This window comes from Daldinia caldariorum (assembly GCF_022478825.1).
Source record: "Daldinia caldariorum strain CBS 122874 unplaced genomic scaffold F4812scaffold_13, whole genome shotgun sequence".
Taxonomy (NCBI): Eukaryota; Fungi; Ascomycota; class Sordariomycetes; order Xylariales; family Hypoxylaceae; genus Daldinia; species Daldinia caldariorum.
This window is the reverse complement of record NW_025953049.1, coordinates 877,789-900,405: the sequence shown is the minus strand read 5'-3', so window position 1 is coordinate 900,405 and position 22,617 is coordinate 877,789. Positions and strand designations below refer to the sequence as shown.

The following is a 22,617-nucleotide window of genomic DNA, read 5'->3' as shown; positions in this document are numbered from 1 at the left end:
GGAAATAATACCTATGGCTATCACCAACATTTTAGTTACGAGTTAGCAATATGAAGGATCGACAAGGTACCTAGATGATTATAAGGGCTGGAAGGGCCAGGGGAGTGGGTTAGGGTTGAAGTCATAGAAATCATCATAGAAGACGAATTGATGTTAGGGGTTTTGAGATCCGCTAAATTAACAAGTCGAAGAAATTTTGAGAGGCAGAGGCAGAGAGGCTTGTGGACGGGTGGGACCCAGCAGATAGCCTCTGTCATATGCAAAAAAAAAAAAAAAAACTGACGAAGAGTAGCAAAATCTGGATGCTTCCGTGACTCCGCACCGCTCCAGGTTTTCGGGCGCTTGGTCCATGCTCGGGGTCCACTGGTGCCACTTCACGATCCGTTCAGAAGCAAACAACCAATTAAAAAATAAGGATTTGCTCAAAGTTGATCAAAGCTTTAACGCCGTCTCCGAGCGATTTTCTTATACGGCAAGGCTATGCCCGATTCGGACATTCAAGCGAGGCAAGGTTGTGTAAGTTTGTGTACCTTTATACCAAGGTAGTAAGTGGACATAAGAGGACATAAGGGAGCATAAGGGAACTTACCGAACATTCCCGGGAAAGGTACAAGGTAGGAAGGCAAAAAAGGAATGCGCGATAAGGTTCCTTGTCGCCAATGCCGATCGGGGGCGTCGGGGGTTCTTAATTGAATTTTTTTCTGGGCTCAAAAACCTTTGCGTTTCCCACCGTTATTTTAACTCACTTTGGGGAAAAACAGCTTTTACAAAATCCCTCGACACTCTTAACACTCATTCAATAAATTTATCACGAGTTGGCTTCATTCTGCCACATTACCATCATTTATAGTGTCAAGAGCGGATTTGATTTTTTTTTTTTAGAAAAAAAAATTGAAGGTATCTGTTTCGTTACAGTACTTAAATAAGCAGCACGTGAGATATTTTTTCGGTGCTTTTTGAAAGAACTGCGATCCTACGAAATTTGTTATTTCGGTCTACACTCCCCGACCGACATCGTAAAGACATCGCAAACCACGCAGAGGTGTTTTGTTTTTTTCTCTGCCAAACCTCAACGGTTAAACGTCCGGACTCGAGGGATAAAAACAAAACCCCCCATATTAGTTGCCTCGAGTCTAGGTATTTTTTGAAAAGGAGGTTTCATTCTTTTCAATTCCCTTTCGCACCAATCTGGTTCAATTATTGGGATCGTCCGTCAGCCATGAAGGTCTTCTCTAACACCCATACCTTCAACTACTCCTGGGAAGAGGTATCTACCGCCAACTGGCGGAAATACTGCCCTTGGAACGACAAGTCTACCCACGTTATAGCTGTCGATACCCTCGCTCGAGAAGTCGACCCCGCGACCGGCATATTACGAACCGAGCGTCTCATCACCTGCAAGCAATCAGCGCCGGAATGGCTGAAATCCATCATCGGCCGCATGGAGACGAGCCAGGTCTTCGAGACGTCCTACGTCGATCCTGCCGCAAAGACCGTCACCATGGTATCGCAAAACATCACGTGGGCAAATATGGTCAACGTTCAAGAGACGGTGGTCTATCGCCCATTAGACGCCCACAGGACTCAGTTCGAGCAGGACGCGCGGATAACGGCATTATGCGGCGGCTGGCAGAGGATTAAGAGTAGCATCGAAGATACTTTAGTCACCCGATTCCGAGAAAACGCGATGAAGGGTAAAGAGGGCTTCGAATGCGTTCTTGCCATGAGCCGACGAGTATTTGCCGAGGAGCGGGAGAAGGAACGGTTACGAATCGAGGGCAAGATGGCAGCGTAGGTACAAGGAATCGGCATTTCTACATTCCGTTCTTGAATCCATTTATATATTAAAAATCACGACCACGACGTCTGCCATAAGCCATACGACGAGTGGGGGTAGACCACGACATACCGACACCAACAAATGCATTTCCGGAGTCAACGAGAGGAAGAAAAAATAAAACGGGGTTTGGTGTGAATTGAATTGAATTGAGTTGAAATTTTTATTGTTTTCTTCGCGAGAGAGCAAAAAGAAAAGCACGGCGTTTCGGCATACCCATTCAAACAACTGTGTTATATAGAAAAGGGGAATATTTATTAGACTCGGCTACGTTCTGGTACATAGGCCCGTAAGTCTCCCCATAGGTATTATTTATTGTTTTTTTTTTATCTCGCCCGCGACGGACGAACGAGCGGGAGCAGCGGGATGGTTAGACTTGTATAGATATATACCTATTATAGATATAACTCTACTTAGAGCAAGGGATAATACTCACTCTTCTCATACTCTTCTCGTACTCACCTTCCTCCTGTTGCACTTACATGTGAACTCCAAGTTTGAATTTCCGAGGTAAACTTTACGGCAGCGCGGGGTATCAACCTTCTATTAATCCTACCTAAACCACCTTCCAGCTTTCATCACCCTTGCTTCTCGATACATTTCGTCTCGTAATACCGTAATAGCTTCTTAGTATCCTCGTCAAGCCCAATTGGCCCTCCTTCATCCCCGTTGCTGCTTAGAATTGCCCGCGCAAAGTTTGCGCCGTCCGAGTACCGCCGGAAAAAGTACAGCTCCTCGACCGCGTGCAGCAGCGCCTGGGCATCTGGTTTGGAGACCCGGCCCGGGCCTACGGGGAGCTGGATGGTCTTCCATATCTGATGATGCGTTAATTTATAAGACCTAAACTTGCTTGCACCTTAGGCTAGGTAACTATTTTGAACGGTGGGCACGTGGGCGAGCATGAGCAAAAAAGAAAAAGGAAAAGAAAAAGGAAAAGAAAAAGGAAAAGGAAAAGGAAAAGGAAAAGGAAAATGTTTTTCACAAACGTACTTCTCCGTTTTCGACTTTAACTCGGTACTCTCTCCTTACCGCCTGAAACTCTTCCTCGGACTGTGCCGTCCGATCGACGGGTGTGTTTGCTTCCCCTTTCTTCGGTCGAGTGCCCTCAGCTGGTTCTGAGTCATTATTGGATCCGTCCTCGGAATCGGACAGCTGGATGCCGAAGAGGCCGGAGTCGAGATCTGGGTCCATAGGTTGTTGGTTGGTTGGTGGGGTTGTGGTTATTTGTATCGCGATAGATGGGGAAGGGAAGGGGTACCATGTATGGTTTTTATTAGTGTAGTTACATAGTAATCGACGAAGGAAGTTTTGCTTCGGCTGCCTTTTGACATCAGCGTGCATGCGTCCCGTTTGGTGGGGCATAAAGAGCTTCCGCAGCAGTCTGGGTGAGGGGATGGGCCAATGGAGTTATGGGGATTAAAGTAACTTATCTTAGGTAGGAGGTAGACAATGAGAGCTTGACTTTCTCCAAATACAAGACATGAGACTTCATTTATACATAGTAGAACTGACCAACTGACTACCTAACCTAATATATAACAAGGATTTATTATAATCGTATTTACTCTAGTTATTCAAATTCTATTTAATCACTTGTTCTTTATAATTGGGAACTTGGCTAAGGATCGATATGGAGGACCAGGTAACTCGGCTGGTAGACAAAGTCTGGGAGAAATTCCAACAACTCCCCGCGGACCGTAGACTCTGTAAGTCACAAGCAACAACTAGTAGTCGTGCACCTAATCTAACATATATCTTCCTCTAGTGATCGCCATAGCCGGGGTCCCAGGCTCAGGTAGTTATCCCCTCCCCTCTTATCACGTTATACTTACCATAGGTAGGTACCTAACTAAAGCATACCCGCTAACCAACAAAAGGCAAAACAACCCTCTCCCGAATCGTCGCCGCGGCCCTCAACGCGCGGCACGCAACCCTGCACCCGGAGGTCCCCGAGCCCGTGCCCCCCGCGGTCTTCGTGCCCATGGACGGGTACCACCTGACGCGGGCGCAGCTCTCGGCGATGCCGGACCCGGCGCTCGCCCACGCGCGGCGCGGCGCCGAGTTCACCTTCGACGGCCGCGCGTTCCTGGCCCTCGTCAAGTCGCTGCGCGCCGTGCCGCCGCCCCCGCTGCCGCCCACCCCGACGCCCGTGTACGCCCCGAGCTTCGACCACGCGCTGAAGGACCCGAAGCCCGATGATATCGCCATCCTGCCGACGCATCGGATCGTCGTTTTCGAGGGCAATTATGTGTGCTTGGATAAGGAGCCGGTATGTACCGTACCTAAGCTAAACCTGAACCTGAACCTATCTGGCTTTCCTATCTCACCCTCTGCCCGCAACGGAAATACCGCGAGGAGGATTGAAATCTTGAAAGACGGTTAAAAGAATAAAGCGCTTCTTGCTGGATGGTTTACTAATTCGCATTCGTGATTCTTCTTCTAGTGGCGAGAGGCGGCGCAGCTCATGGACGAGAGGTGGTTCGTGGAGGTAGACTTCGAGACTGCGAGAAGGCGTCTGGTGAAGAGGCACGTCGAGGCGGGGATCGCGAAGGACGAGGAAGAAGCTGGGAAGCGTGCGGATGAGAACGACCTGGTGAATGGGGCGCAGATTGTAAAGGAGAGGGTGGACGTGGATGAGGTCATAACGAGTAAGGAGGATGGGAGTTGGGTTCATAAATGAAGAGGTAGTGTGTGTATAAGTTGAGATGATGTCTATGAGTTATCTAACTGGATCTAATTATGGAAACTATGATTTCAAGGAGAGCTGTCCGTTAAGTCTCACCTGGGGAGTCAAGATGTGGTGGTGCCCCTTGAGAGATCGACCACCATAATTTGTACACGAAGAGCAAAAATGACTACATATGTATTGAATTTATGGCAGCAAATCCTGAAGAAAACTTTTATTTAATAGTGTATTCGCAAGCCTTAGGTATATTTATAAGTATGATTATTCGCTTGATATGGCGAAGAGTTGTTTAGGGGTAAGATGGATACGTGCATATACTACCCCTATCCAATTAAGTAGCATATGCGACTACCTAGGTAGCTACGACCGATATCTTATCTTATCAGCTCCATAAAAATTTCGAGAAAGCTACATCCTTCAACTTTTCAACGCTCGAACGAAGGCGCGTAACCATCGGGCTTCCCAACAATTTTACGAAGAAAAAATAAAAAAATAAAAAATAAACTCAATTCGGAAGCTTCGGAACTAAAAATGGCGACCGAAGTAGTTACAGAGACCGAACAGCATTCCGCGCCGGAGACCAAAGACTCCAAGAAGCGCAAGACGCAAATCGAAGAGATCGAGGTAGACTTATCGCTACCCGAGCCGCCGTCCAAAAAAACGAAGCGACTCCTCAAGAAAGGCAAGCCGCTCCCCGAGAAGCCCAAGAGCGACGACGAAGCAGAGTCCGAAGATGAGCTGCCGATACCGAAAGGTGCACCTAAAGGTGGGAAGGGAGATAAGAAGACCCAACGCTCCGAGCACGGCATATGGATAGGGAACTTACCTTTCACTCTGACGAGGGTCGAATTGTTCAAGTGGCTGGTGGAGAGCTCAGGCGGCATGATCAAAGAAGATAACATCACAAGAGTCAATTTGCCTACGAGCAAGTACACCGGGGATAGGAGATACGGCAACAGCGAAGATACGCCAAAGACGCAGAACAAGGGCTTCGCATACGTGGATTTCAACGCGGAACCGGCATTCGTCGCCGCTATGGCTCTCACAGAAACCGAGCTGAACGGACGAAAAGTATTAATCAAGAACTCCAACTCGTACGAAGGACGCCCCAGCAAACAACCCGAGAACGGAGCTGCTGCTGCTACTACAGCGAACGGCCAAGCGGCAGACAAAGCGGCTATCAGCACCAGCCGCAAGGTCTACGTAGGCAACCTCTCGTTCCAGACCACGGAAGACGACCTGCGCGCGCACTTCGACAAGTGCGGCGAGATCGAGTGGGTCAAGGTCGCGACGTTCGAGGACAGCGGGAAGTGCAAGGGTTTCGGGTGGGTCAAGTTCAAGGAGCCCGAGGCGGCGGGGTGGGCGGTGAAAGGGTTCGTCAAGATCAGGGAGGAGATCGAGACGGAGGACGACTTCCGGGATGGCGAGGAGGAGGAGGGGAAAGAGGGAGGGGACGCGCAGCAGCAGCAGCAGCAGGAAGGGGGGCAGGAGGAGAAGAAGTTGTTCAAGATGCGCAAGTGGTGGGTGAACCGCCTCCGGGGCCGCGAGCTGAAGATCGAGGCGGCGGAGGATGACCACGTCAGGTATAAGAAGAGGTTTGGGAAGGACAAGAACGCGCAGGGGGATGGTGGGAAGAGGGAGAGGCCGCAGGGGGCGAGGAGGGAGTCGAGACCGGCGAGAAGGTCGGATGGGGAGACGGATGATGGAAAGAAAGAGGGAGGAGGCGCGTTCGGAGAGAAGAATATCGAAAAGACGGCGAAGCCGGCGTATGGAGACGCGGGCGTCGCGACGTATCTTACCGGTGCTGTTGTTAAGCCTCAAGGCAAGAAGATTACGTTTGATTAGATTGTTCGGCGTTAATGGAAGTATGAAGTCTTTTTGTTGTTGACCGTACGCGAACAGCGAGCGCTATTGCATGGCAGTCATGTCTACCTACATAATTCAGGAAATGGGGGATTTATATACCCCTTTATTTCGGTAATATGCTGACTTTCTAGGCCTAGTTACCTTCTAACAACATAACCACGTAGCCTTTTACTTTTGAGATATCCGAAACCACAAGATCAACAGATAATCTACCTAGTATATATACCTAGGTACCTCTCATATTAAGCACCTATATACCAAAAAGCCAGGCCAGATCCTATCCTATTTCCGTGCAATTCCCACACCATTAGTATCTCTCCATTATCCACTGCCGGCGCTCTTCCGCCGTCATAGGCTCTAATATCGCCAGCTCACCCTCCTTTACATGTACATACCGCTGCACAAACGTAGGGTCCAAGCCCAGACTCTCGTCCTCCCGAAGCGCCTGAAGGGCCTCCCGCAAGTCCGCAGGGAACATCTCCTCGATCCCCAACCGAGCCCTCTCCTCCGCGCCGAAGCGCGCCGGATCCCCCGCGCAATCCTTCCACGTCAGCGGCGCCTTCCTGCGGACGCCGTCCATCCCGGCAGCTAGCAGCGCCGCCACGGCGAAGTACGGGTTCGCCAGGCCGTCGAGGACTTTGACCTCCCAGTGGCTCCCCGCGATCTTGCGCAGCGGCAGCTCCTTGTTCTGCGTGCCCCACGCGATCCACCGGCCGCCCGCCCACGCGCTGTCCACCATGCGCTCGTAGCTCGTCGGGTTGCTGTTCGTGAACGCGAACACGGCCCGGAAGTGCGCGAGGACGCCGGCGTAGAACGGCTCGTAGACCGCGGGCCGGTCGCCGCCCGGCGACGCGATCGACACGTGCACGTGCGAGGCCGAGCCGCACTTGGCCGCGAACGGCTTCGGGTGCAGCGTCGCGCGGAAGCCGTGGCGGGCCGCGACGCTCTCGAGGATCTGCCGCGCGTGCAGCACGGCGTCGCAGGCCGCGAGCGGCGCGAGCGGCGAGAGCACGAGCTCGAACTGGCCCGGCGCGTTCTCCGCGTGGAACTGGTCCACGTCGATGCCCGCCGCGTCCAGGGCGTCGAGGATCTCGTCGACCGCGGTGGAGAAGCTCCCCGCGCGGCCCCAGTCCGCGAACGCTCGCGATACCGACCAGCTATGGCCGTCGCTGCGCAGGGTTTGGTATCGGTCCAGGCTCGTTGCGGACGCGGCTGGGTTGCGCTCTAGGACGAGGAACTCGACCTCGAAGCCGAGCAGGAATTCGAGTCCCTGCTCGGCCGCTGCTTTCTCCACCGTCTTCCGCAGGATCGTCCGCGGGCACAACGCCGCCTCCGAGCCGTCGAGCTCCGTGAAGTACGCGTAGCAGCTGACGTGGCCTTCGGCAGGTCCCGGCTTCAGGCTCGACCAGTCCGGACGCGCCGTGTACATGCCGGTGGCCGAGGCCTGGGGGATCAGCGTGTCGATCTGCGTCATGCCGAAGCTGGCTTTGGCGAGGGAGAGGGTCAGGGGCTTTCCGCTTGACAGCGTCTTGAAGACGTGCTTGATGGGGATGAGCCGGCATTTGTTGCTGGAGGTGTAGTCGTGCCAGTAGATGCGCAGGTACTTGGCGTTGAGGCTTTGGAGCTTTTGGATGACGGCGTGGTTAGTCCAGTTGGTACTGGGGACGGAGACGGTCGTCAATTGCGAAAGGTTGGGGAGAGTGGATTTGGTCTCGAGTTTGTAGAGTTTTTTGGAGTTGGAAAATAATATATCTTGGACGAGCTGAACGGCTTGCTTCTCGTCAAGTTGTTGGCTCTGTACTAACTCTCCCAACACCTAAATCATATTATTAGTCCAAGTCAAAATAGACAATCGATAATCTATACCTAAAACCACTTACAGTCTTAAGAACCGAGCGGAGCTGAGATCCCGCAATCAAGTACATCTCCGGAAATCCGTGTCCGTCCGTACTGCAGAGGATCTTAGACCAGGGGCACACTTCCAGCATTTCTCTCAGGACGCTTTCCTGGCCCTGGCGGCTGATGCAGGGGAACACCTCGCCGATATCAGCGTAGACGTTTGGGTACGTAGCTGCCAGGTACGCCGTCTCCCTCGTCCAGGGATAGCCCGCGTGGAGAAGCACGATTTTGAGCTTGGGATTCTCTCGGATGAAGCTCTGGAGATGGGATGGAGACGATCGGGTAAGCGTGATGTCGTTGTCCCCGAGACCTGTGTGGAACTGGATCGGCTTATCGGAATCCTGGGCGGCGCGAGCAGCGAGTCGGACAATCAGGCTGTTGAGCAACGGGTGAGCTATTCTCTTCCGTAATGAGAACCCGGAGACAGGCGAACCGGGCGTTACTCCCTCGCTGATAATATCCTCTAGTTCCTTTCTGACATCGCTCTCTATGCCGTTCAGAGGCAAGATATCCAGCCCGTACCGATAGCAGATGATGGACTTGAAAGCCACAACATTACAATCGGCTGCGAGCTGCGATATCTCCGTTAGAAACAGTCGCATGAACGCTTTTACGACGTCGCCGTCGTCTTCGTCAAGAGTGTTTTGGTTTGCTCCCCCATCATGCCCGATCAAGAAGCGGGCTATGACTTCTGAGGCCACTGTTTCAATCCTCACGATGCGCTTGCATTCGCTCCTGGTAAATTGGCTATGCCACCAGTAATCCTCGACTTGCCCCTGTGCATCCAGCCCATCGTCGATCAAGATGGTCTCGATGCCGTCAAAGCAGCGCCTGATCCAAGCCTCGCGCGATTCGGGCCGTCTGCGCTTGACGGCTGTCGCTTCTACGGCTTCCCACGTCTGCGCGCAGCCGAGAACACCGGCCAGGTGCTTTACGGCCCGGAGGTGAGAAAGACTCTTCTTGGAGTCGTAAAGTGCGTTCCCGGTCGCTTCGGAAGCAATGGATAAGAAGGGGTGCTTACTCGCGGTCTCTGGGGTGAGCAGCGGGTGGGCGTGATTATCGATGAGCGGTGTGGCGTCGATAGCAGCGTTGAGCAGCTTGAGATGGGTGTAGGGTAAAGCCATGTTTAGCAGTTTTTTATGTGACGGCGGCTTAGGCTTACTATCTCAATGTTGGTGTAGTAGCCCGGTTACCATTTTATAGAGAGCTGTGTAAGGTGTACTCGTAATTCTCGCTTATTTGGATTGGGTTATCTTATATGGAAGTGTCTTGAGTATTTCTTGGGCTTGGATAATAAGAAGGCGTACATATACAAACGCAAAAAAAAAAAAAAAAAAAAAAAAAAAAAAAAAATAGTAAAAAAATAAAGAAAAAGGCCTTTATACCCTTTTAAGAGTCAGGGTTTATGCAGCCTCGGTGCTTACTCATTGAAGATGTGCGTGGCTACCGTATCTAACCTATGCATGTCCAAAGTAGCTAGCCATCGAATCGACATAGGCTATCAAGAATGATGGGTTCAAACAGCTAGGCTTCGTTGAGAAAGTCGAGCGTTAAGGGGAAAACGTTGTTTGGTTCGATGGTAAATACCTACTAGTAGCTATCATCAAGTTAGTCCTTGGATAATGCTAGTTCTTGGATAACATCAGGTCCTGTGTTATAACGATGCGCTTCTTCCTCGCTTCCTATTGGATAATCATATACATGGACCCTGTAAGCCACGTAGGACTAATGCATGTGCTTTATCCTACATCCAACATGCTCAAGCATCGTCGAAAATACCAGACTTATAGTAGGTACCTACCTAGGTGGGTATACACATCAAGCCCCTGAAGCCTCCGAACTGCGATCGTGGTATTGTATAATACAAGATATTGTTAAACCGATAAAGCCAACCCTTCGTATTTTCTTATTGCACCCAGCTTTTCGCACTGCTCCTTAAACACGTTGTATACACATCGATTCTCACTCGGCGAACCCAATTCTCCCAGCCCGGATACCGAGCGTGCGGCAAGACCAGGATTCTATCCCCCGGCCCCAGAGCTTTGATCCAAGACTCGCGTTCGGCATCCGTCTCTGTGTGATCATTAAGATTCCACGATAGCGTATGCATATGCCACTGTATATTGGCGCCCCGATTATGCACGAGGTAGATCTCTCTGTTCGTAGTACCGCCTTGGTCCTGCGGGCTAGCTAGATTCTGCGAGAAGGTGTTCCCGCGCCGGTGGACGTCGGCCGTGAACCAAGTCCAGCTCTCGCCTCTGCTGGGGTCGGAGCAGTAGCCTTGGTCGTGGCTCGTGATCTCGAACACGATGCGCCTCACCGGCCTGGAGGAGAGGCTGTTGATGGCTTTGCTCGTGATGTATGGTGTTAGAGGGTCGGCCCATCTCCGCACCTCACCGCCCTTCTCGATGCTAACGCGGATGCTAGTGGATTTGACCCAGTATTGCGCTAGGTCAAGGATGCGAGATATGATGTAAGATGCTACGTGGATATGTTTAGATACCCTAAATTTCCTCTGCAGGCACAGCGCCGCCGTTATGATGTCGCTTTCCTCTCTTGGCCATATCGCGGGGTCTGCAGCTGAGTCGGAAGGACCAGCAGGGTCGTGAATTAGGGCGTTCCCCCATGGTTGCTGCCGTATCCAGGCGATATCGTCGTCGTCGATGCTGATAGGATCCGTTATTGGACGCCGGGCCATGATTCGCACAATTTCTGGGAAGCGTTTCTTGATAGCGATTCCAAGCGGAGCGAGGCCATTTGAGTCTATAACATTGATATTCGCGCCGGCCTTTACGAGATTCGAACATATGTCAATTAAGTTTTGGTTTGCGGCTAGATGTAGCGCGGTGTGGCCTTGGTCATTCTGGCAATCAATGTTGAATCCTTTCTGTTTAGACAGCACCATTACGGCGTCAATATTGCCGCTTGCCGCCGCGTAGTGAATAGGCCTATTTTCATTCGCCCCTAGGGAACCGTAAAGGTAAAGATGTTTCAGTTTTTGTAGTAAAAATTCTGTGTTTTCGGGTCTGCTTCCACCAGCAGCATAGTGTAATGCGCTATCAGTACCTGGGTTTTGGAGAAGGTCGTCGCTCATTCTACTTAACAGCAAATCGATTACAGGAGAGCTTGCAACCCGGGCAGCGAGGTTCAATCCTGACACTAGTTGGGATGGGTAAAAGTCAGGAAAATTATGCTCGTCATGTTTTTTGAGGATAGTGTCTACGGCTTGGATGTTATTTCGGCGAATGGCCGCCTCGAATGGCGTATCTCCTTTTTGATCTTGCCATTTCAGGAGAATGTTTGCATATGGACTGTCTAGCAGCGTCATGAGTATGCGAAGGATACCCGAAGTCTTTTCTCCACCGGAAATTTTAAAGGCGAGAGAAGAATCTGCGACGGCCCAGTGTAGCACCGTTCTCCGATGGAAATCACAAGTAAGGATTGCCTCATTTCTTCTATCGATTGATTCGATCCTGTTGTGATGTTTCATGACACACTCGAAGATATTAAAGTCTGCTGTACGCACTGCCTCCATGAGCGCTGTGCTGGAGTAAGCATCTCGTAAGAGTAGTAGTTTACCGTTCGCATCTCTCTGCATTATCGCCTCTATCAGTATCGTCTTGTCGGGTCCCTTCACGGCATGGGCCCACCATATAGCTTCTTCAAGGAGAGTCGTACATAATTCTTGTGCGGATTTCTTGTATATATCGATGCCATGGTCTAAGAGCGCCTGGAGCGTACCGAGAGAAGTATAGGCGACCGAAACGATTGCCGGTAGCCAGCCAAAGCAATGTCCAACTGTTAAGTTTATGTCTAGCTCAAGTTCTGGAGTTTCTAGGAGAATCTTCATCGATTCGACCGAGTTGTTAAGACATGCCCAATGAAGCGAATTTCCAAACCGCTTTTTGCCAAGGTCTGCTGTCGTGGAGGTGATCTTTAGTAACCATTCGATTTTTACTCCGAATGGGCGATTGTCAAATGCTCCCTTAATCACGTTGAAGAACGCAGCTAGGTCTATTGTGGTACCTGTAGCAGGCATGTCGTCTCTAAGACAGGGGTCGGCGAAAATCGCAGAAACACTACCCCCTATGTTCTTGAGTATCGAAGTGGCCGTGCGTTTGACATGCTCTGGGCGTTGAAGAAAGTTTAGTAATAACTCCATGATATCTTCTAGGCAGGTCGGCTCTTCCACATTTGGAATGTTAGACTCCTGTGCGTAGTGATGTCCGAAATGTAAAGCTGCGTATGCAAAGAATGGCGCATCTTCCTGTGGAAACCATATTTGGGACAAGGGCCCGTTTGTCGACAGAGTTAAGTCGTCAAATCCGAGGAAGGAAATGCAAGTTAGAGCTATTTCCCCATGGCTATGAGCAAAGGTTGGTGTGTCCTTTAGCGAATTGAAATACTCTTGTGTGGTGTAATGAACAAATCTCACGGTTTTACTCTCTCCCTCTACAACTACTAGACCAGCACAATAGTTAGTAACATCACTTTCTTCACCAATGGCGTCTTCGTCGAGTTCTGTGTCATCCGGACTGATAGAGAGAGCGCACAGAAGCTCTGCTAGTCTCAGCGGCCGTCTTGCGAAACAAACCCATCGAATGACTTGTAGAGCAAATTTCTCTATGTTCACACCCTGGTCTCGAATCCGCTCCATTGCTTGGTCGTAGGTATCCTTGATTACATTTTCACCTTTCGGGATCCGGCCCATCTCCCTTTTTAAGTCTTTGAGGGTGATTGCTCTGCTTAAGGAGTCAAGATGCATCCTACATAGGAGGAACCTATGAGACAATAAGCTCGATATTCGATCGCGAAGTAATGAAGGGCAGTATTAGGCTACAACTTACATTCCATTCGCTCTTTCAATGACCGACTTTCGAATGTCTTCTTCGAGCTCCGGCTTTCGTTGCACGTAGCCAGACATCTTCTTCGATCCTCGTATCCGTGCGTTTATATAAGTGCTCATGTCTTCATTCGTAGGTATAAACCGGAATGCTTGCACATTGGTAAAACCCACACTATCGAAATGAGTCGTCCGGGAGGTAACCAATACATTTATCAAGGGTTGCAAACTGCGTAAGCTATCAATGAAGCCGTTTCTTTCGTTTTCATCCGCGCACTCGTCGAGGGCGTCAACAACTATATAAGTCTTCCCTGGTGAGCCATTTGTCAACTCATCTCTGATCATATTGAGAGTCTGGGTCCTAGTTGGTTTAAAGTCGAAACGGGCTGCTATTTCTCCAAAGAGTTGCTCGACCTCTGTGGCGGAAGGATCACGCTGTCGGAAGAACTGCGCCCAAAGGTTACCCAGCATCATCCATGATTTTTGATCTTGACGTTGGCGATAGTCGCAGTAGAGAAACGCAAGACGGCCGTCTCCAGCCTCGCGCACTTTTTCGCGAATATACTCGATAGCTATTGAAGCCATGACTGTCTTTCCAGCTCCTGGCGCCCCTGAACACCACATCGTTCCCCCAACAGATTGCATCCAATCCTGGAATTCTTCTGACTCTAGAAACCATTGACCGGTGCCATCCTGCCTCTGTTGAACAACATTCCCATGCTTCTCGGAGAAACTGATAGGAGCGTAATGCTTCACGATGTCGTCGATTTTCCCGTTGATCATCTCCTCTTCCGCGTGGCTGTTGAGGGCTTTAACGCCACGGTCAATTGACTTGGTTGTCTCCTTGATGTCTAGCGTAAGCCACGAGTTAAGAAAGCCATTCATACGCGATGCCTTCTCGATAGCTCTTTGAATATCCTTTTCCATGTGGGCAAAACGTATTTTTTGCGCGAGCCCCTTAGAGCTTGTTTTCTCGAACTGTCGCGATAGGTCAATCATGCAAGCTTGTAACTCTCGAACAAAGTCATCAGGTCCCAGAGGGCGGCCACGGCCGGCGGAAGCGTCCGCATCGACCTGTCGTTTGACCTCATACAGTAACTGTACCATTACGCTCGAAGTACGACCCAACTCGTCAATCATCTTCGAAGCGCCAATTATCGTGACGCAATAGTGGAAGACTTTGGCGGTAATCTCGATCAACTGCGCGATAGACGCGACTGAGCCCACCACTTCCATGGTTGACTTTTTAGAGGGGCCTGTGGCCGCAGGTTCCGTTACAAGAGACTTAACTCTTACAATGAATAGGCGCCATACAACAACCTTGTCTTTTGAAAGGAGACTTGGCTAGAACATTGGAATATTAGATTGTACCCGGTTTCATTTTGGAGAAGGCGAAGAGAGTGTCGAGGGTCGTGGGCTGATCTTGTTATACTGAGGGGGCCCAGCCTTATAAGACGGTCGGTGGGGTATGCAACCCTGCCGAAACATCTCGAGCTAGATCCTGATGCGTGAGAAAGGGCTGAAATCCGTAGATGTAATCGACCAGTAGAATCGAGCCTCATACCTACGCCAAGGACTGCAGTACGTCCGGTGTACGAAAATAAACATAGCCACACTGCCATCGAAATAACGATTGAATCGAGAATTGTCCATCGTGAATTTTTTGGCCCCGAGGTAGCACTGCATTCGCCATCATGCACCTTGAAACTTGGGGTTATGGAATTGGACGCGGATCCAAAGTGCGTTGTATTAGGAAAGAACCTGAGGCCTTACGGTCCTACTCTAGATGTCTAGTAGCATTAGGAGGTACAGATATAATGGGCCACCTGGTTATCATCTGGTTCTCAGCTGCCAGCGGGTATTATTTAAACAGGTACCTAAGGTAGGCAAAATAGTGCATATATAGAATGAGCATTCTTTCATTCACTTCTTACCTAATACCTAAGACTTATGCAAACAATCTAAGCCAATCTCAAGTTTGCCTTTACTGGTTTAGGTACAAATAGATTTTGTGCTGTTCGGGGCGCACGTGGGTTACGCGGCTGCATTTCAAGTCTCTACCAGCCACTGAAAAACGCTGTGCCTCTAAGTTGCCGAAACGGTTATTGTCGTGGTTTGGATCCTGGTCGAAACCGAAAAAGGGACAAGTACATAATAGATACTGCGAAATGGCCTAGAGCAAAGCAATTCAATAAGAAAGGTCTTATTGTGTAGAGTCGGGCTGAGAAGTTATTACTAGGTAGGTACCTTAGGTACCTACCTACCTACCTTATGCATCAAGAACGGCGGTTTTTATTGGAATTGTTTCTAGCTTTGTCTTAAAGATGGTATATGTCGACTCGCTTATCAATTCTTGTATTCATATAAGAGGTACCTGTTCATCCCGATGTACAATGTGTGTGTAACACTACCATTGCGATACCGAAATTTCAATAGGGGGTTGGGGTTTACGTCCTTAAGTGCCAGGTCCCTACCTGTAATTGATGTCTCCGAAGTTTGCTGTTTTTTAGTCGTGGTTATTCAAGACCCAAATGCTTTCGGACCCGCTGAATTAGCACAAAATACACTAGGTAACTTTCGTCATCTTTGGACTTACCGGTATTGAGGTACCTATGGAGAATGCTGGCTTTGCGTGGGGCGTCTAGATTCTAGACTTCTTAAGTCAACCTCTGCGCCGAGATATGCCAAGACAATTGTCGATCTATGGAAGGATTTTAGGTAAAAAGCTTGTATTTTCTTGGAAGCAGGGGTCACCCAGACCCTTTCCAGTTTGGGGGACCAATAATAGTGGTACGCGCTTGTGTTAGCAAGGGTAATGTGGGCCACTAGTCGTCATCGGCGACTGAATTTCCCCCAGACTGCATGTGGACTCTACACCCCCACAGTGCTAAATATTTCCCTTTGTTGCGAAGTAACTACCAGTCATAGAGACAGTTGGCTGGGGCTCCCAGCAAAATGATACGGAAAGCGCAACGAAACTCGCAACATGATTACCGTACTTACACGGTGAATGCATCACCTTTGACTGGCGCATGTGTAACAACCGATTGGTATTGTACTTGTTACCTACTTGTCGTATCCATGGGATGTGCACCTGCCTGCACAAGAAACCTGCCGCTAGACAATCAATTCAGATTTCTCCTTCTACATTTCCCTTTACATCTCCATTCCAGTCCAAAACTAAAACCCGAACTCAAACTCAAACTCAAACTCCCTTATCTCTTCCAATCTGCCTTCGAACAAAGGGGACAACATTCATCCTAATAATTACAAAGTTTCCTCAACTTGTAACCACCACCTTTAAACGACGGACTAGTGTTGAAGGGGATTTGATCTTCGTTGCGACCGTCCCATTTCTCTTTTATCCCAACTTTGTCACTCGTTCACCCCTGATAAACGTCCAATCTTCTGACCATCAGGGTTATGGCGCCGGTCTCTTTTCGCGCGCTCTTAATCGCGGTCTCAATAACGGGAGATATCGTCTCCGCGCAGACTTATCAAATAGATTCGGATGGTACGACTTATCATTTTGCTCCCTATTATACATACTAAAGTGGCTTATCTTTGTAAACTACTAAACTAACTTTCCTTTCCACCTACTAACAGATAACATCATCTCAACATCTAAGGCTCTCGCTCAAAATGTCATGACATATTACCACGGCAATGAATCCGGACAAACGCCCGGTATCCTCCCTGGTCCTCCCCCGGCAGGCGATTACTACTGGTGGGAAGGTGGAGCGCTTTGGGGAACCATGATCGACTATTGGCATTATACTGGAGATACTACCTACAACGACTTAATTACCCAGGCTATGCTTTGGCAGGTTGGCCCGAATAAGGACTATATGCCTCCTAACGTTACCGCCTCTCTTGGCAACGATGACCAAGGATTCTGGGGCATGTCTGCTATGTTAGCTGCTGAAGTCAACTTCCCCGACCCTCCTTCCGATCAACCCCAGTGGCTGTACCTAGCTCAGGCAGTCTTCAATACTCAAGCCGACCCCGGCCGCCATGACACTACTTGTGGTGGCGGTTTACGATGGCAAATCCCCTTCGCCAATAATGGATATGACTACAAGAATAGTAAGAGGAATCAATGACCCATGCGTAGTAATACAAGACTAACATCATCGACCCAGGCATCGCCAATGGCTGCTTCTTCAACCTCGGTGCCCGCTTGGCGCGTTATCTGAACAATCAAACATACGCTGATTGGGCCGAGAAAACCTGGGACTGGGTCGAGAGTATCGGTTTGATGGACAGCGACTATAGGATCTACGATGGCGCTCACGTCGAGACCAACTGCACTGATATTAACAAGGCCCAATTTTCATACAACAACGCCGTTTATCTCCTAGGAGCGGCGTATATGTACAATTTTGTAAGTACCTATTTATTTGCATGATAACCCTTCTTCGATGTTGAAACTGACAACCCCCTAGACAGGTGGAGAATCGAAATGGGAACAACGAATCACGGGACTTTTAGATGCTACACTTCGCGATTTTTTCAAAAACAATGTCGCCTACGAAATTGCATGCGAGGAGCACATGACCTGTACAACAGATATGTTGAGTTTCAAGGGATACTTACACCGGTGGATGACGACTATGACGCAAATCGCCCCATTCACAGCCGAGAAAGTTCTACCGGTCCTGAAGGACTCAGCTCAAGCTGCGGTGAAGCAGTGTACTGGACCGCCAGCTGGAAAGACATGCGGATTCGGGTGGTCAAGCGGTATATTCGATAACAGTGTGGGCGCTGGCCAGGTGATGAACGTTCTAGGAGCCGTTTCGTCCCTCCTAGTTGGAAAGGCCAAAGCTCCGGTGACAATGGAATCGGGTGGAACCAGTGAAGGCGACCCGAATGCAGGCGCGGGTAGCGATTCATTTGTTCACACACCATCACCAATAACAGCAGGAGATAGGGCAGGTGCTGGTATTTTAACGGCCCTTGTTCTAGTTTCCGCAGTTGGAACATTTGGATGGATGAGCATAGGTGTATGAAGGAAATCATATACCAGCATAATTATAAACTAAGATGAACCGAGCTCACCATTAATATAATTCGACAACCCATCAATGATCATGAAGGGCCTTGGAAGGCAATCATCAATAGGACATATAAGGTGGCGTCTAGGATGGAAGGAAGGTAGATAGGTACCTACCTAGGTATGCAGTACCACACCAAAAGGGCATGAGGCGTTCGGAACGGTTGTCAATGAGCGTTTTCTCATGAAACGAGGATTTAGTTTTCGTTTTTGTTACTTCAAATTTTTAAGCAGAAATCACCTCCAATCGGGGGTGATTTAGGATTAATGTTAGCACGGCTGGTCTCAGGGGTAGCTTGGACACCTGTCTGATCGTGCCGAGAATGAAAAGAACATGTATTGAGGAATCATGAAATCAAATTCGTAAAGTCGTAGTTAACCCTTAATAGAGAATCTTTATTTCGTGCCAGGTATTTTATATAATTGAGCAGTCACTTTAACCGCGCTACCCCAAAATCATAACCGCACCACCCAAACCACTTACATTACCTGTAGTGTTATTGAATGACGTATGGTGTTAGGCGGGGGAATTACGCGTAGTGAGTGCTACTACTACAGCGCGGTTATTGACGTCGAGGTAATGAAAAAAGGGCGAAGAGGTTGCGAGATTATTTATTTAATTCTGAATGATGAGATAGAAGCTATTTTCGATATGATTATTGAATTACGGATCCGTACACGGACCCATGGTTCATGTGGCGCATAGTTTAATGTCTAACTAAGATCACGTGGGTCTTGGCAGCACATGCTAACATTCATGTAAAGATAAGAATTTACCCCTCGCTAAACTGTTTTAGGACTGATAAGAAAGATAAGAATTTTGTACCCCTCTGAGCGACCATTTTTTTCCAACTATTAGTCGAACAAACACTTACCTCAGCGTCGCAAAACTGGTCATAAACCATATTAAACCTCGGCCATAAGTGATATTTTTTTTTCACATATAGTCTAAATTTGATCAAGATGTCGGCCGAGATTGAGCAGGCCGAGTCGCCTCACAATGCCTACGACACGATTCTGGTGCTGGACTTTGGATCCCAGTTCACGCATCTTATCACTCGACGACTACGAGAACTGAACGTCTACAGCGAGATGCTTCCGTAGGTCGATTCTATTTCCTTTTATATATATATACCTAGTTGACTACGTAATATAATCCTAATAAACTCTCTTCATAGGTGTACCACGAAGCTCTCAGAATTAAGCTGGAAGCCCAAAGGAATTATTCTATCTGGTGGTCCCTTTTCGGTTTATGACAAGGATGCGCCTCACGTTGATTCGGCCTTTATTGAACTCGGGGTCCCCATCCTAGGTATATGCTATGGTCTTCAAGAAATCGCTTGGAACCTGAGCAAGGACAATGTCGTTGCTGGAACTAAAAGAGAATATGGTCAAGCAGTACATCTCCCTTCGTTCTTTCAACCACTTGAGTTGGCGCTCTAACGTTTATAATCAATCAGGACCTAACACCGCAACACCACAACAGCCACGTTGACAGATTATACGAGGGCTTGTACGGAGAGTCCGGCATGAGAGTGTGAGTATACCGGATCCGAGCATCTACCTACCGTCTATTGCGTAGATAGAGAGGTCTACCTACTAGCCTAACTAACAAATGGCAGTTGGATGAGCCATGGCGACAAATTGAGCCAACTCCCAGATGGTTTCGTCACTATCGCTACCACTCAAAACTCTCCCTATGCCAGTATTGCCCACGAGAGTAAGCCGATCTTCGGAATACAGTTTCACCCTGAAGTGACACATACCCCTCGTGGTACTGAGCTGCTCAAAAACTTTGCCGTCGGCATTTGCGGCGTCAAGCAGAACTGGACGATGACGGACTTCCTAGACAAGGAAGTTGCTCGAATCCGTAAGCTCGTAGGCAATGGCCAGGTGATTGGAGCTGTCTCGGGTGGTGTTGACTCGACAGTGGCTGCGAAACTAAGTAAGTTGATGCTGTTGTATCCCCTCTAATTTATTATATAGAAGATTGAGGCGTCCTATCGGCATCGTCCGCGGCTTGTTTGAACTATAATCGCTAACAACACCCCTATAGTGAAATTAGCAATTGGCGACAGGTTTCACGCTGTGTTAGTGGACAATGGCGTGATGCGCCTCAACGAATGTCAGCAAGTGAAAGAAGCACTTGGTGAACACTTAGGAATTAACCTGACGGTGGTGGATGCATCGCAAATCTTCCTTTCCAAACTGAAGGGCGTAATAGATCCCGAGCAAAAGCGAAAGATCATCGGCAATACTTTCATCGATATTTTCGAGGAAGAAGCAATTAAGATCGAAAAGGCCGCAGAAAACACGCCAAACGCCGGAAAGGTTGAATGGTTCCTTCAGGGAACCCTGTACCCAGTAAGAACGAATGACCTTGAATAATGACCGCATACCAGCCATAAAACTTGTTGCTCACTTTTCTCCCTGCAGGACGTTATTGAATCGATTTCTTTCAAGGGTCCTTCGGCTACTATTAAGGTACTTACTACTGACGGTTTTACTCGATTGAGGATTTGGAACTAATTGTGTAATAGACACACCACAATGTTGGCGGATTGCCGCAACGGATGATGGATGGCCAAGGTCTCAAGCTTATTGAGGTAAGTTACCCCTTTACTTAATGGACGCAATACCTAGCTGACAATATACAGCCTTTCAGGGAGTTATTTAAGGAGTAAGTCCCAAATTTATTTGAACTGGAACCATTTACCAGGCGTCTTGGCGGCAAGTTTGTTAATCCCTGTGTTATAGTGAAGTTAGAGCCCTCGGACGCGAATTAGGTGTCAATGAGGAACTCGTCATGAGACATGTAGGTCACCCTAAAATCCAGTGCGGTTGGGCGAATGTTGAACTAATCTCATTAAGCCATTCCCTGGCCCTGGTATTGCTATCCGAATTCTGGGCGAAGTGACTCCGGAGCGTGTCGATATCGCAAGGAAGGCCGACGACGTAAGTCTCCACAAACAGATCTCATTCTTCTGCACGACGTATAAATGCTTACATTACTCAAGATCTTCATTAGCATGATTAAGGAGGCGGGTATCTATAATGAAATCAGCCAAGCGTATGCCGGCCTTGATACAAACAAGGCCGTAGGTGTCATGGTAGGGAATTCAATTTTCTGTTTACATCCTCCCCTTTTTACTATTATGCGCGCAAACGGATAGCTTCTAACATACGGACAGGGTGACAAGCGCTACGAAGGATACCTCTGCTTGCTGCGTGCGGTCACGACCAAGGACTTCATGAGCGCCGAGGCTTACAAGTTCGACATGGACTTCCTCATGAACGTATCCACGCGAATCGTCAACGAGGTCGAGGGTATAAGTTGCGTGTTCTACAACACGACGAGCAAGCCGCCAGCTACGATCGAGTTATCGTAAAGAGGCAGATTTCCCCGGATCTAGTTGAGAATGTTTTCCGGCAAAAGGGCATTAGACGCGATGCTTTATATGCTAATCCACACCATGTCTATCGGGAAATTTACTCTCAGATGTTAAATACCTAAGCTGGACTGGAGATGCTCGCTATCCATATCTGATAGAGTACCTAGGTATCTATGTACCTCCTATTGTTGCGATCTAGGACAGCCCAGGGCTACTCGTTCGCTTCATCATTGGGTCAAGGTCAATTATTTGTGTATTTTCCATAAACTACTTACCACCTGGGTCATGGCTGATATGGAATAAACGAGCTGTTGCAAGCTGGTTCATAAAGAATTTACCTCCCGAGCTCAGTCGATTAGTACCATATTCAACAGTTAAGATATGCTAAAAAGAGCCGTATTCGTTGTTAGATACCTAGGTAAGTAGTCATGAATACAGATCGAAGCTTTCCAAATTATAAAAGAGAATGTGATATGACAGGGCCTAGTACGCGGCTATGCGGTTGAATGTTCCCGATTTATACTCCTTCTAAACAAATAAGGGTTTATAGCTTGGTAATCTATATATCAATTGCTTACCTCCTTGCCGATTTACGTATGCGGTCAGTAATCAGGAGCTAGGAAATTCTCCAACTTACTAGCAACTTTTGGGTATAGTAGTATGCGTGTAGTAGTAGGAGGAGAAGTGGGCGTACGTACTAGTACTACATGGGGTTATTAATTCCCGAGTAGCTGAGTACCAGGTAGCAATCTTGTTGGCGAGATGCATGGAAGTTAGCGGTTCTAGACAATGACGTATTCATCCTGGTATAATCCGTACGAAGTATTTCGTACTCGATTCAACATCGTGGGATTGGACTGACACTGTTAACTCCCTTTTAGAAACGAAGTAGTCTAAGAAACGACTCAAGCAAAATGTTTCAGCAGAAATAAAATAAAAAAGAAAATCCCAGATAATATTAATTTTGATCATAAGGGTTACTATAAAGTTAATGTATGAGGAGGCACTGTAGTCATTTTGCAGATGATTTTATTCGTTAAA

The 22,617-nt window shown here is 48.6% G+C and overlaps 9 protein-coding genes across 9 annotated transcripts; 5 read left to right on the top strand and 4 right to left on the bottom strand.

The window, feature by feature from the left end:
• Nucleotides 1-744: 744 nt before the first annotated feature.
• Nucleotides 745-2,287, top strand: F4812DRAFT_436183 (MSF1-domain-containing protein). Its single transcript, XM_047934829.1, has one exon. It carries the CDS (start codon nucleotides 1,220-1,222, stop codon nucleotides 1,793-1,795), a length of 576 nt encoding a protein of 191 aa, XP_047788494.1. The 5' UTR covers nucleotides 745-1,219; the 3' UTR covers nucleotides 1,796-2,287.
• Nucleotides 2,288-3,277, bottom strand: F4812DRAFT_436182 (uncharacterized protein). The gene is made up of 2 exons (XM_047934828.1): nucleotides 2,828-3,277; nucleotides 2,288-2,652 (listed from the first exon to the last, which is right to left on the bottom strand). The coding sequence occupies exons 1-2, from the start codon at nucleotides 3,197-3,199 to the stop codon at nucleotides 2,416-2,418; spliced, it is 609 nt and encodes a 202-aa protein (XP_047788493.1). The 5' UTR covers nucleotides 3,200-3,277; the 3' UTR covers nucleotides 2,288-2,415.
• Nucleotides 3,278-3,333: 56 nt separating this feature from the next.
• Nucleotides 3,334-4,752, top strand: F4812DRAFT_99258 (P-loop containing nucleoside triphosphate hydrolase protein). Its single transcript, XM_047939624.1, has 4 exons — nucleotides 3,334-3,543; nucleotides 3,603-3,632; nucleotides 3,715-4,106; nucleotides 4,281-4,752. Exons 1-4 carry the CDS (start codon nucleotides 3,468-3,470, stop codon nucleotides 4,515-4,517), a joined length of 735 nt encoding a protein of 244 aa, XP_047788492.1. The 5' UTR covers nucleotides 3,334-3,467; the 3' UTR covers nucleotides 4,518-4,752.
• A 71-nt stretch (nucleotides 4,753-4,823) lies between these two features.
• Nucleotides 4,824-6,673, top strand: F4812DRAFT_99169 (RNA-binding domain-containing protein). The gene has a single exon (XM_047939622.1). It carries the CDS (start codon nucleotides 5,055-5,057, stop codon nucleotides 6,366-6,368), a length of 1,314 nt encoding a protein of 437 aa, XP_047788491.1. The 5' UTR covers nucleotides 4,824-5,054; the 3' UTR covers nucleotides 6,369-6,673.
• A 23-nt stretch (nucleotides 6,674-6,696) lies between these two features.
• On the bottom strand, nucleotides 6,697-9,412 carry F4812DRAFT_461146 (glutamine synthetase/guanido kinase; the record flags this gene model as incomplete). Its single annotated transcript, XM_047937817.1, has 2 exons — nucleotides 6,697-8,205; nucleotides 8,270-9,412. The coding sequence occupies 2 exons, from the start codon at nucleotides 9,410-9,412 to the stop codon at nucleotides 6,697-6,699; spliced, it is 2,652 nt and encodes an 883-aa protein (XP_047788490.1).
• Nucleotides 9,413-9,654: 242 nt separating this feature from the next.
• F4812DRAFT_436174 (ankyrin) lies at nucleotides 9,655-14,863 on the bottom strand. The gene is made up of 2 exons (XM_047934827.1): nucleotides 13,136-14,863; nucleotides 9,655-13,069 (listed from the first exon to the last, which is right to left on the bottom strand). The coding sequence occupies exons 1-2, from the start codon at nucleotides 14,365-14,367 to the stop codon at nucleotides 10,195-10,197; spliced, it is 4,107 nt and encodes a 1,368-aa protein (XP_047788488.1). The 5' UTR covers nucleotides 14,368-14,863; the 3' UTR covers nucleotides 9,655-10,194.
• F4812DRAFT_99174 (uncharacterized protein) lies at nucleotides 14,364-14,863 on the bottom strand. Its single transcript, XM_047939623.1, has one exon. The coding sequence runs from the start codon at nucleotides 14,751-14,753 to the stop codon at nucleotides 14,424-14,426; it is 330 nt and encodes a 109-aa protein (XP_047788489.1). The 5' UTR covers nucleotides 14,754-14,863; the 3' UTR covers nucleotides 14,364-14,423.
• Nucleotides 14,864-16,475: 1,612 nt separating this feature from the next.
• F4812DRAFT_99145 (glycoside hydrolase family 76 protein) lies at nucleotides 16,476-18,418 on the top strand. Its single transcript, XM_047939621.1, has 4 exons — nucleotides 16,476-16,645; nucleotides 16,738-17,217; nucleotides 17,274-17,515; nucleotides 17,577-18,418. Exons 1-4 carry the CDS (start codon nucleotides 16,555-16,557, stop codon nucleotides 18,138-18,140), a joined length of 1,377 nt encoding a protein of 458 aa, XP_047788487.1. The 5' UTR covers nucleotides 16,476-16,554; the 3' UTR covers nucleotides 18,141-18,418.
• Nucleotides 18,419-19,048: 630 nt separating this feature from the next.
• Nucleotides 19,049-22,030, top strand: F4812DRAFT_436171 (GMP synthase). Its single transcript, XM_047934826.1, has 12 exons — nucleotides 19,049-19,284; nucleotides 19,363-19,582; nucleotides 19,645-19,721; nucleotides 19,807-20,129; nucleotides 20,241-20,548; nucleotides 20,621-20,668; nucleotides 20,725-20,790; nucleotides 20,842-20,864; nucleotides 20,942-20,999; nucleotides 21,056-21,139; nucleotides 21,202-21,294; nucleotides 21,376-22,030. Exons 1-12 carry the CDS (start codon nucleotides 19,148-19,150, stop codon nucleotides 21,571-21,573), a joined length of 1,635 nt encoding a protein of 544 aa, XP_047788486.1. The 5' UTR covers nucleotides 19,049-19,147; the 3' UTR covers nucleotides 21,574-22,030.
• Nucleotides 22,031-22,617: the final 587 nt, after the last annotated feature.